Genomic DNA, 14426 nt, shown 5'->3' with positions numbered 1-14426 from the left:
ATCTAAATCAATAGAAGGGACTGGCTGTGCCTATTTTCTACCCTCAGGAGGTTCTGAATTTAAGTACAAACTTTCCAATGAGTTTTTAATTTTCTCGGCTGAATCATTGGCCATACTCGAAGCTTTAAAATATGTTAAAAACTCTTATATTAAAAAATCGTTAATTCTTTCAGATTGTCTTTCAGTTTTACAGAACAGAAAAAATACTTGTTTGCCCAAAACATTTAGTAATCCTTATATTTTTTTAATAAAGGATCAATTAAAGCACTTAGCAGACTCTGACTTTAATATAAAATTTATTTGGGTTAAGGCACGTATTGGACTCAAATATAATGAATATGTAGATTACTTAGCTAAAACCAGTATCATATCAGGCACTTTATTGTCACATTCTTTATGTGTATCAGATGCCATTACGATTTTAAAAAAAAATCAGCTATCGACATGGAAAGATCAATGGAATCTTTACTGCTTTACAAACCCAACACTTTACAACCAGTTATTCCACAAACTACTTGGTTTAAGAATTTTAAATCTCCACGTAAATATATAACTACCATAAATAGACTACGCTTTGGACATGCGTGTTATCCAAGTCATTTATATCAAATAAATGTGATTGAAGATGAGAATTGCAAACATTGCGTAAAACTAGGTGATCTTGATCACATCTTTTTTGAATGTCCTAAGTTTCAACAGCATTCAAACTCTACAAAAAATTGATTGAATTTAATATGTATGCACCATTAAATATCCAGTCGCTACTGGCTACAGGCTCACAACAAATATATAATATCATTATAGATTTCTTGTCAGACACATGCACAGTTCTATAGAATTTGTACGCGAGAATGGAATTTTTCATGATCGTGTAGAAATTTAGATTTATATCCTTTGTTTACCCTAAATGTTATAACACCCTATCCATGGTCCAGTTTTGTTTGTCTACTAAGAATGTCTTGATGGGCCCCTAGACGAGAAGCAAATGACCCTGTAAGTTTCCTTGTCGTATATTCTTCTATTAATTATCCGTTAGTTTTCTATTAGGGATAGAGTTGTCTATTTGTCTGATTGGCAAATCTATTGCAACTGGCTGAATGACTAATGTCTATGCCATTAAAAAAAAAGTTATTTTAATTGTTACTAAGCTTAAAATAACAGTACTTCTTTAAACCTATTTCACAATATTTAGCATAAACTTTTTAATCCTAAAATTTAATTTAATAAAATAAGCCGTTTTCTTCAATCTGATGCTTTCAGATCTCATGTAACAACACTAGTTTACGCAGAATAACGTTGTAGATAAAAGCTTTTTGGGATAAAATAATATAAAAAGAACTATTAAGTGAAGCTTCTTGAAATTTTTAAAGCTAAATATTTGTGGCATGGTCCTTATTTTAAAGCAAAATCCATTTTTTTGCGTATTTTTAGATTAGGTATTATACTTTTTTAAAACTCAACTTTTGAAGCTATTTTTGCAATAATTAAGCAACAAGATAACAAAAATAAGTTTACAAACACCAATGTAAGGAATTTCACCAGGTACATACCAGGTATATAAGTAAAAAATGACGTTTAATCTTTTGCATATTCTATTTAATACATATTGTTATAACCAAATTTATCAAGAGCAGTTGTTATATACCTGTATCAACGATTGTCACGGGATGACAATACTTATTTCTCTGGTCTATATTATGAAAACACTTATACTTATACAAAACTGTTACTTACTTTCGCAATGAATGGATTCGCTGTCATCTAACCGTTTTCTACATACGTTGCAAAATTTTCTTTTATGGTGAAACGACTCCGACCAACAATGTGCAACCGGATTCTAAAAAAATAATATATTATTAATAATATAGAATATAATATTTGTAATATTGACGTTTGAAAATATTTATAACATACATGAGACCACTATTTTTCTTGAAATAATATTATATATATACATATATATATATATATATATATATATATATATATATATATATATATATATATATATATATATATATATATATATATATATATATATATATAACTCAAATTTGGGAATGCCAAAAGTCCTTTTTTAAAAAGAATTTATTAGAGCTAAAACGACTAATTACAATAAAATCAGATTCTAAACTGAATAAAATATTAGTTAAAATAAAACATAGACATTTGCAATTATACAATTCACAATATTACGAAACATAGCGTCAGCACTCTAGAGCTAAAACGACTAATTACAATAAAATCAGATTCTAAACTGAATAAAATATTAGTTAAAATAAAACATAGACATTTGCAATTATACAATTCACAATATTACGAAACATAGCGTCAGCACTCCTAAGTTCAATGTCTTTGACAATGTCAGCACTCCTGAGTCCATGGCCTGAATAAAGCCATAGGCGTCGCTCTATAACTCCTCTTCCCCTAGATTGAAGCTCCTTGTGGGAGGTGAATTTTCGAACTGGAATCGTCTGGGTCCTCTATGTTTGACATTCTTATGTCTTCCTTTCTTTTGGTTTCTTTTCTTGTTCTTATCGTTTTTTTCTTATAGATAATGTAGATGATTATTACAACGATGGCAAGATATAATATGATCGTGGAAATGCTGGGAATGTGGTAATTTTCTTTTTGTTCCATGATGGGATTGTAGTTCTGGTTGTGGGATTTTTTTTTTCAAATTTTAAATTAATTTGGTTATTTTGTAGACGGCTTGGACATTGGAAATTTTTACCGTGGGTGCAAATGTCGTTGAGAGGTATTATTGTATTTTTATTTTTTAACAAATATCTTGTATTAGGTATTATTATTGCAAATTCTGACTCAATCTGTGTGGGTATAGGTAATAAATAGTAGAGATCAAAGATGTTCTCAAAATCGATAGGAATTGTCAGAAAATATTGAATTTGGTTTTCCTCTATTTTACAGGTGATTTCCAGAATGGATTCAAAATCTAAAATATTTTCGTGTTTTAATTCAAATGGTAATTGTGTTTTGTAAAATAAAGAGATTCTTTGTAACTCTCGAAATAGATCACTAGATTTGATAATATTAGGGTGTAAGGTTTTAAGCTTACAAAAAGTAATAGAATTTTCTACAGTTTCCATTACATCAAGTATGGAATTATAATGTGATAATGAGTTCATTGGACATGTCTTTTAGATAAATACCGTTCTCAAATTTAGTTTGAAAATCGACAATGTCTTTTATTTCAAAAATCTTTGTTTTAAGGATTATATCATTTGTTTGAATATCTTGAATGGTTTTATTGAAGTTATCTATGATTTGTTGACTAAGAGAATATTGATTAAGTATCTGATGTTCTAATTTTAGTTGATTAGTTTTCAAATGTTCTAGTATTAAATTTATCTTCTCGCCATCTTCGGCGTCTAAATTACCTGTGCTTGCTTTTACTATTGAACCAAGGCCATTAATCAAGCCTCTTTTCCTTCTTGTTAAATTAATATGAATATTTAGACCGCTAAATTTTTCTTGTATGCTATTTTTGATATATTGAAATATATTAACGTAGTTGTACGTCTCTGATCTAAAGAATTCGCTGTTAGAAATGTTATTTTTAAGTTACTCAAATTGCTTGTTCAGATTATCATATTCAGTTACAAGTGGTTTTAAATTATAAAAATGTACAAATGTATGACTAGATTTTTGGAGTTTTGCGGTTCCTAATTTTATAGGTAGAATGCCTAGGTTGTGGGTGATATCCTTTATTTCGGCTGTTGTATGTCCGATTGTGACGAACCTGGAAAAATATAAGTTTTCCGTTTAGGTCGTTTTACATTTGAAAGGTGAATGTTTTCGGTAGTATTTTTATGCCGCTTAATGAGTTTTGCTGTTTTCTTAAATTTATTAATGGATTTAATATTTTCTTTTTGATATTTATTTTTAGTTTTTCCTTTTATTTGTCTGTTTCGCATAAATACTTCGGTAGGAATTTCTTTTGGTAATTCCTCGCGTGTTTCATTTGCTTTATTTATAACTTTTGCTTTATTTTCTTGAAGTTTTTTCTTAATATTAGAATATAGTAATTTCATTTTATCCTTATGATTAGAAATATAATTATTAATTAATTGTTGCTCCAGGTCAATGTTAAATGGGGAGTTGGTGTCTAAATGTCCCGTAACTAGTTCATGGGGTTTCATTTTTGTTATGGCGTGGATAGTACTGTTGTAAGCTAATAATGCATAGTTTACTTTTTGTTCTATTGGGTCGGATTTATACTCCTTTTGATTGTTTAGTAACCTGATATGTTCTATAATAGTTGAATGAAATCTTTCAGCTATACCATTTGATTCTGGATGCTGGGAGGAGATAAAGTGGATTTTTACCTTGTGTAATGCTAATAAGTCTTTAATGACTGAATTTTTTAGTTCTGTACGATTGTCTGAAATGATTTGTTCTGGAATACTATGATGTGTAAAGAATCTAATCAAAGCGTTTGCTACTTCGATACCTTGAGCAGAATTAAGTTTATAAAGTTGGGCATATTTAGAGAACGAATCGACTATCGTTAGAAATTTGGTATTTTCAAGAGTTATGGAATCTAAATGTAAAATCTGAAATGGCTTAATTGCTGTAGGAGTAATGCTAAATATTGGCTTTATGGGATTCCTATCATATTTTGTTATTTGGCATATTTCGCATTCATTAATATAAGTTTGTATAGAAGCTCGTTGATTGGGCCAATAATATAAAGATTTAATTCGGTTATCCGTTTCATCTAAACCTCTATGATTCTGCTTGCCTTCATGATAGTTTTGAATTATTTCTTTAATTTCGTTTATAGGAACATCGATAAGTTTCTTAGTGCAATTAATAAATGATATTTGAGAATTTTTAAAATATTTTTGGATAACAACGCTAAATTTCTCATATACTGGGTCTTCAAAATAAAGGTGATATTTTATTTTGGGTATGGTATATTCTTTAATAAAATCAACAACATCACGCTCAAAATTGTTTTTTGAAAACTGGACAAGAATTTTTTGTCTTTTATCAAATAATTTGATTATAGTGGGACTAGCAGGATTAAAATTAACTTCAGAGATAAAAATTTGGTTAATTCCCGTGTTTACAGGGTTTTCGGAAATGGGAATTCCGGGGGTAGGATTTTCTACATTGGTGCGTCTCACCGTCATCAGGATTTTCTTCTTGTCTATTATCTTCATCTATTTCAACAATCAGCGATTCTGTATCTGGTTCATTATTAAGATCTTGTTGAGCTTGTTCATTAAGTGTTTCCATATATTCAAAAATATTTTTTGTGTTTTCCAAATTTTTTGTTTCATTGACGTTTAGCTCTATTCTGGATAATGTATGACAATTTGTATTTAAAGATCCTTTTTTATAAATGATTTCATAATCATATTCTTCTAGCTTCAAGCACCATCTTACTAGTTTGGAGTTGGGATCTTTCAATGAAAATAACCACTGTAGTGGTTTATGATCAGTAATAATAGTAAAGCGTCGTCCAAATAAATACGGTCGAAAATATTTGACAGCCCATACTATTGCCAGTAACTCTTTCTCAATTGTTGAGTAATTTATTTCTGAGTTGTTCAAAGTTCTGCTTGCATAAGCAATTGGCAAGTCGGATCCAATCTTTCCTTGACTAAGTACGGCTCCTAGCGCAAAATTACTAGCATCTGTAGTGAGATTGAAAGGACGGGAGAAGTCAGGATACTGTAATATGTGTTCATTTATGAGAAGTTGTTTACAAGTTTCAAAACATTGGATGTAATCTGAATCGCTTACATTGATTTCAGCATTTTTCTTTAGGCGAGTAGTTAGTGGTTTAGTAAGTTTAGAAAAATCTTTGATAAATTTACGATGTGACCTAAATATGCTACTTCTTTTTTTAAAAACTCAGATTTATCTATTTGAATTTTGAAATTTGATTCTCTTAATCTTTGAAACACTTCTTTTAAATTAACTAGATGCTCCTGTAGACTTGTATTAAATATAATTATATATGTATATATATATATATATATATATATATATATATATATATATATATATATATATATATATATATATATATATCGTCAAGATAAACCAAACATTTTTCATTTTGTATACCTCTTAGGATATTATCCATAACCCGTTGGAATGTCGCTGGGGCGTTACGGAGTTCGAAAGGCATTCGCAAAAATTCGTAGTGACCATTTTCTGTATTGAATGCAGTTTTTTGAATGTCGCGTTCATCCATCTCGATTTGATGAAACCCTGAAGCGAGGTCGAGTGTCGTAAACTATTGACACCGTCCAAGTTTATCCAATAGGTCACTAATGTTAGGTAAAGGGTATCTATCATCAAGTGTGATAGCATTAAGACGTCGATAATCTATTACGACTCTAAACTTAGGTTTCTTGGAGGCGTCCATTTTTTTTTGGGACCACCCATATAGGAGAGGACCAAGGGGAATCCGAAGGTCTAATAATATCTTGATCCAGCAGGTTCTGGATTTGATTTTGCACTTCCTTCCTATAAATTTCTGGATATCTATAGGATTTTGAATATACTGGTATATCGTTTGTTGTTTTTATTGTATGTTTAATTTTATTAGTAAAAGTTAATTGATTACCTTCGACATGAAAGATATCGGAATATTCTTTTATTAACTTTAATATTGAATTTCTTTCCTCAAAATTCATATGATCTGTTCGAACTTTAGAAATATCGAATTTGAATTCTTCAGCATTTATGGAATTTAAATTTGGATTTAAAATTTGTTCGTATTCAGCGAACTTTTCCACCATGATTGGGGAAGTTACATCCAATTTAAAATAAGATTCAGAAGAATTCAAAAACGTGCAAATAGCCTTATTGTTTTCTACTTTCGTAAGGCATTCCGGAATTTCTAATTTACCGATTTGTGTATATGGTATAATTATATCGCCATTTTTTATATTTCTAACATTTAAACTGATAACTTGCTCGGTTCGTGGCGGCACTACTATACAATTCGTGTTGCCACTGTTCCCGGCTTTATAATAATTCAATTCTATCTTACTCTGCGAAGTAATTAAAACGTTATTGGCCAAATCAATTTTTGCATTTAATTTTTTTAAATTATCGAGGCCTAATAAGCAGTGAAAATAGTCATGGAATTTAAAAACGCAATAACTTAAATTTAATTTATTTTTAGTATTAAAAATTTTCGATAAGGGAATTTCAGTACAGTAATTTTCCTGTTTTGCTCCAAGTGCTGTTGAAATTTGAAAGGGTTTACGAAAAATTTAATTTTTAAAATATTTTTCAGCGACTTCTGGGGTTACAAACGATTTTGTGCTCCCAGTGTCTATTAGTACTTTAAGATTATGCTCAGGAAATACAATGTACGGCAATTCACTTTCGTTATTTATCAGATTTAAAAGTTCAACTTGAGTAATTATGGATTTTCCGAGGCTTTGTTCTCTAAAAAATGATTCTCATTAGTTAATTCAACTTCCTCGGTATCGCCAATATTATGTAGCTCCTCAGCTATGATATTTTGTGGTTGACTTGAAAATGTATTATTGAAGCGTCTTTGATTTCCAAAATTTGTTGGTCTAAAAGTATTTTGACTAGTGGTACTCATTGGAGTTGGGGCTTGAAATCTTTGATTTGGATTTGATTTAAAGACATTACTACTTCTGTTATTTGTAAAAATATTAGTTCCTCTGTTATTATTTGAAAAAGAGGTTGATGCTAATGGTTGTCTTGTTTGTTGAAATTGTGTGAAGTTTGTTATAGGTGGGGCTTGAATTCTTTGTCGAGGTTCATTGAATGTAAAGGATCTGTTCGTTTGAGGAAATTTTTGTTGAAAGTTAAGATTTGGTCTTGGATTACGATTATTTTGAAAATTTGGCTTTGTTTGCCTAGATTGTGAAGAATTATTTTTATTTAAATAAATTTGAAAATCGTTAGTTAAAATACCTAGTGCAGAATTTAAATCTTTAGGGTTTTTAGTTCGCATGAAGGTGCCAAGTGGTTCTTTTAGACCACGTAATAATACTCGTAGGGCTAAATTTCTAAAATAGTTTGATAAAATTAATAATTCTTGGTCATTAGAACATGTAGTAATTAAAGATATTTGTAAATTCAAAAGATGTTGGACTTTATTGAAGAATTCAAAGGGAGTTTCATTATTTTGCTTTAATTCTGACATTTCTATACTAAGAGTATAAATATCTCTTTTATCAGCGTATGTATTTAGCAAGGCATCTTTAAGATCTTGCCAGGTCCTAACTACACATGCTGAAATGTTAATAGCAGCTTCACCTTTTACTTTTGCTAATATGCTAGACATAAGGTATTCATTCTGAAAATCATCTGAATCAACTGCATTATAAAATTTATTAATCAATTTTTCACAGATTTCCACGAATCTAGAAAGAAATGTATTTTCTCCGTGGAAATCTGGAATCATGTCAAGATATTCCTTTTTTAATTGTGGGATTGCCATTTTTCTTTTATTTTTTGAGTAAAAATTTAAATTAAAAGTACGATTATTTATTAAGGAGGAATAAGAACAAAAATTATCTTTAATAGGGAGTTTTGAGTCAGAATCTGAGTCTGATGAATCAGAATTTATTAGAATTTTAGGCTCTCTATACGACATAAGCACTTACCAGAGAAGAATTGTCCACTCCATGTAAGCTGGTTCACTCAGAAGGTTTGACTAGGCAGGTATCTTCGATATTCACTCGAAAAGTCCACTTAACACGATTCCTGTTATAAAGGGCTACTCAATCCACCCACAGGAATATAACACTTCCGAATTAAGATCAATAAATCGTTGAAACGAACCGAATTTATATTCGTTAAACCCGTTTGACCTAGCTACTGACTGCGCCACTCAAATTTGGGAATGCCAAAAGTCCTTTTTTAAAAAGAATTTATTAGAGCTAAAACGACTAATTACAATAAAATCAGATTCTAAACTGAATAAAATATTAGTTAAAATAAAACATATACATTTGCAATTATACAATTCACAATATTACGAAACATAGCGTCAGCACTCCTAAGTTCAATGTCTTTGACAATGTCAGCACTCCTGAGTCCATGGCCTGAATAAAGCCATAGGCGTCGCTCTATAACTCCTCTTCCCCTAGATTGAAGCTCCTTGTGGGAGGTGAATTTTCGAACTGGAATCGTCTGGGTCCTCTATGTTTGACATTCTTATGTCTTCCTTTCTTTTGGTTTCTTTTCTTGTTCTTATCGTTTTTTTCTTATAGATAATGTATATATATATATATATATATATATATATATATAAAACAATGGAAAGGAAGACTTGAAGAGGCTTATGTTCAGATGTGGACGTGAATGGCTAGACGAAGAAGAAGAAGAAGAAGATATATATATATATATATATATATATATATATATATATATATATATATATATATATATATATATATATATATATATATAAGAAAAAAGAAGTACTTGTGACTCGTTTGGAACAAATATATAACTGTTTTGGATGGGTTGGAGTCAATAAAAGGGCTATTGGTTAACTATTTTTTTAATCTCGAGCTTTCAACTGTGTTTACAATTATTATCAAGAGCTAAAAAAGACAAAATATCTTACAAGGTTGAACTAAAAAGAAAAAACAATTTTTTGTTAACTTACAAAATAAAAATTAGTTTAGTAAGTAAAAATTACTGCTAATACATTTTCAAAATAATTAATATAAAAATGTTTTAATATAACAAATGTTTCTCTGAAAATTTTTATAATTTTGAAAACATTTTTTTTTTAATACAAAAATAATTGAATTTATAAATAAGTTAAAATTGCTATTTTAACTTATTTATAAATTCAATTATTTTTGTATTAAAAAAAATGTTTTCAAAATTATAAAAATTTTCAGAGAAACATTTGTTAGATTAAAACATTTTTATATTAATTATTTTGAAAATGTATTAGCAGTAATTTTTACTTACTAAAATAATTTTTATTTGGTAAGTTAACAAAAAATTGTTTTTTCTTTTTAGTTCAACCTTGTAAGATATTTTGTCTTTTTTAGCTCTTGATAATAATTGTAAACACAGTTGAAAGCTCGAGATTAAAAAAATAGTTAACCAATAGCCCTTTTATTGACTCCAACCCATCCAATTTCTAAATTACTCAATATTTCGCTATTTATTTAAAAGCGTCCTCAGGAGTAAACTAAAAACAATTTGAACATTACAAAAAATGGCGTACAAATACATTTTAAAACACTTACAGAATTTAAAAGATTTTGCAAATAAAAACTGACATTGAAGTATTTGAAATATTGAATGTCCAGATTAAATTGTCTTAAGCACGTTCGTTACAGCTATACGATAAAAAATTAAATTATTTCAAATGTAAAAATAAAAATAACAATGAAAGAAAAGTTAGAAGAATAATATTTATTTGATGAATTATTAAGGTTAGTTGTTATTAAGATGAATGTTGGCTATTTTTAATATTTATAAATTTTGTTCAATATGTTACAATATATGTTACTTAACTGTCCAGTGTCCGTTTTATAATTTAAAGTGTTTTTATTTTTATTAATGTAATACATTTCAAGAAATAATCTACTTTTGTAGTTATCAGTCTGTGCCAAAATGTGAGCTTTGTTATAGTCTAGCATATGACCAGTGTTTTCATAGTGTTCAACCACTGCGCAAGTATTTTTTCTCAAGCGGCAATCACTTTTATGTTGTGTGATGCGTTGTTTTAGCCATTGTGATGTTTGACCAATGTAGCTATTTTGACATCCTAAACACGGTATTTCATAAACGACATTACTTTTATATAAGGTTGGTACTGGGTCTTTGATTTTTGAAAATAGTTGTTTGCTGTTCATTGTTATATTTAGCTATACTAATATTAGGAACATTTTTGAATATGGATATGACAGAATGAGTTAGACCATTAATAAAGGGAAGTTTTTTATATTTGATTGATTTGTTATTAGAATCATGGACGGGACCGTCATAGAAATTAGTGCTGTAAATCAGTTTTTTTAAAATTTGTTTAGGATATCCGTTGTTAAAAGTTTTTTTGTAAAAAGTTGTCATCAACAATGGACATTATCCTGTTTTTTATACCTAGTACGGTATTATATTTTTGACGGGTGGTATGGTTTGATAACTAAGGTTAAATAAGAGCTTTTCAAATTTTTTTAACAAAGTGAAACTTAATAACATAAAAAAATTTGAACAGCTAACTAATAACTTATTTTCCAACCAATTATTTTTAAACAATGACAAATGGTTCAAAAACTTGTCCAGCGTTGACTTTCCAAAAGAAGTGTCTGATTTTCTCTCTTGGTCCAAAATTTAGTGTTGAGTGTACACCCCCAGATTTTAAGTTAGATATTTTTTAGCTGATGTAGAAAATATCATCGATGAGATAACAGTTGAATCTAAAGATATTCTTAGGGCACAAATAACAAATGTAGTAACTAATTACTTACAGAATTCAAAATCTAAACCCCCCACAACAATGAATAAAATGTTTAAGTATGTAAAACAATATTTAAAGTTACATTCAGACATATACATTTTACAATCTGACAAAGGTGGATGTACGGTAGCTATGAACAAACAGGAGTATATCGACAAAACCTTAACGTTGTTAAACGACAAATCGACTTATAAGGGTTTGGACAAAGATCCTACGTCAGTGATACAAAAAAACTATAATGACCTAATAAAAACCTTAAAAAACCAAGATCAAGTTACTGAACAAGTTGCAAAAAAGTTGATAATTTATGACTCATGTTTCCCTAAACTTTATTGTTTGCCTAAAATTCATAAATTTGACATTCCTCTTAGGCCTATTGTAAGTTCTGTAAAATCTACTACCTACAACATTTCTAAATTCCTTGCTGATACATTAACTGATGCCTTTGAATATCACAATAATTATAATTCTAAGGACACATTTACCTTTGTCAATGCTGTTAGGGGAATGCAGTTACCAAATGATTACGTTTTAATTTCGTTAGAAGTGGTGTCGCTATTTACAAACATTCCACTAAATATGGTCACGGACATTATAGAATCAAATTGGAACCTTATAGAAGACTACACGACATTATCAAAAGACAATTTTCTACAAATTCTTAGGTTCATTTTTAACAACACTTACTTTAGTTTCAATGGTAAATTTTATTCTCAAATTTTTGGAACACCGATGGGTTCCCCGATTAGTCCAATCCTTGCAACTATTGTAACTGATCATCTCTTAGATAATGTGATTACGCAATTACCTTTTGAATTACCGTTTATATATAAATATGTCGATGACATCATATGTGCAGTTCCATCTTATCACATCAATACCACACTAAACATTTTTAATTCATTTAATAAACATCTTCAGTTTACAATTGAAACTGAGACAGATTTTAGTATACCATTTTTAGACACAAGAGTAATAAGAACAAATGACAATATTTTGACATTGGATTGGTACCAAAAACCGACAGCATCAGGCAGATATATAAATTACTATTCAAACCATACCACCCGTCAAAAATATAATACCGTACTAGGTATGAAAAACAGGATAATGTCCATTGTTGATGACAACTTTTTACAAAAAAATCTGAACATAATATACAAAATTTTTCGTAACAACGGATATCCTAAACAAATTTTAAAAAAACTGATTTACACCACTAATTTCTATGACGGTCCCGTCCATGATTCTAATAACAAATCAATCAAATATAAAAAACTTCCCTTTATTAATGGTCTAACTCATTCTGTCATATCCATATTCAAAAATGTTCCTAATATTAGTATAGCTAAATATAATACCATGAACAGCAAACAACTCTTTTCAAAAATCAAAGACCCAATACCAACCTTATATAAAAGTAATGTCGTTTATGAAATACCGTGTTTAGGATGTCAAAATAGCTATATTGGTCAAACATCACAATGGCTAAAACAACGCATCACACAACATAAAAGTGATTGCCGCTTGAGAAAAAATACTTGCGCAGTGGTTGAACACTATGAAAACCCTGGTCATATGCTAGACTATAACAAAGCTCACATTTTGGCACAGACTGATAACTACAAAAGTAGATTATTTCTTGAAATGTATTACATTAATAAAAATAAAAACACTTTAAATTATAAAACGGACACTGGACAGTTAAGTAACATATATTGTAACATATTGAACAAAATTTATAAATATTAAAAATAGCCAACATTCATCTTAATAACAACTAACCTTAATAATTCATCAAATAAATATTATTCTTCTAACTTTTCTTTTATTGTTATTTTTATTTTTACATTTGAAATAATTTAATTTTTTATCGTATAGCTGTAACGAACGTGCTTAAGACAATTTAATCTTGACATTCAATATTTCAAATACTTCAATGTCAGTTTTTATTTGCAAAATCTTTTAAATTCTGTAAGTGTTTTAAAATGTATTTGTACGCCATTTTTTGTAATGTTCAAATTGTTTTTAGTTTACTCCTAAGGAAGCTTTTAAATAAATAGCGAAATATTGAGTAATTTAGAAAAAAGAAAGATTTTTATTATAGACCACTATACCCGATAATTTGAACGTATTTATATATATATATATATATATATATATATATATATATATATATATGTATATATATATATGTATATATATATATATATATATATATATATATATATATATCGATTATATAGATCATTGACACAGGTACAATAACAATAATTATTATATAAAGATTAGGTTCCAGTTAATTTTTATTTTCCACACTTGAGACACTTTTTTTAATAATATGAAATTATAGACTATTTTAAGCTCTTTGCAAAAAAAGCGGTATAGCCATTTAAAAAAAAGCGCAAATTGCAATAAAAAAAATTGCAATTTTTAAACTATTTATATTGCCATATTGAGAACTAAATGCGATGTTACCAAATCTATGAAAATGTTGAGTATTACAAGTATGCTTATATTTCAAAATATAAACACTACGTGGGACAAAGGATAGAGCTGTTACGAAGTTAATGGAAAAAGAGGTAGAGGAAACCAGTGGAAAAGATGTAAGGACTGTGTGGCAGAAGACATGAGAGAGAAAGGTTTACGAGAAGACGACACGATGGACAGAAATAAGTGGCGAAGAAGAGTAAGGAACAACGATCGTTAAAACGGAAAAAGCTGAAAAAGAAGAAGACCTATATTTAAAATTTTATATCTATCTACGAGAGTTATTCGTATAGTCAGGTTCCCATGAACTTTAAAAATAGACAGCTTTATTTTTGTTCTTAGTGTTATACATCATTTTAAAACTTAAAACTTACGCTATTTTTTTAAATACGTTCCGCCGTTTCTGACCAAACACTTTTGCAGACGATGCTCCAACTCTTATATCCTTATATTATAGAATCTGCCTCCAATCTTTTCTGAA

At 28.8% G+C, this 14426-nt stretch overlaps 1 protein-coding gene across 5 annotated transcripts in view; it reads right to left on the bottom strand.

The window, feature by feature from the left end:
* LOC140434712 (diacylglycerol kinase theta) overlaps window positions 1-14426 on the bottom strand; it is a 495511-nt gene that overhangs the window by 275650 nt on the left and 205435 nt on the right. For all 5 annotated transcript variants that reach the window (XM_072523170.1, XM_072523171.1, XM_072523173.1 and 2 more), the window contains exon 3: window positions 1735-1837. In XM_072523170.1, the coding sequence (XP_072379271.1) occupies window positions 1735-1837 (103 nt within the window). The remainder of the gene's footprint in view (window positions 1-1734; window positions 1838-14426) is intronic.

Source organism: Diabrotica undecimpunctata, chromosome 2, assembly GCF_040954645.1.
Source record: "Diabrotica undecimpunctata isolate CICGRU chromosome 2, icDiaUnde3, whole genome shotgun sequence".
Taxonomy (NCBI): domain Eukaryota; kingdom Metazoa; phylum Arthropoda; class Insecta; order Coleoptera; family Chrysomelidae; genus Diabrotica; species Diabrotica undecimpunctata.
Note: the sequence above shows the minus strand (reverse complement) of the source record. Positions and strands in the feature narration are given on the sequence as shown.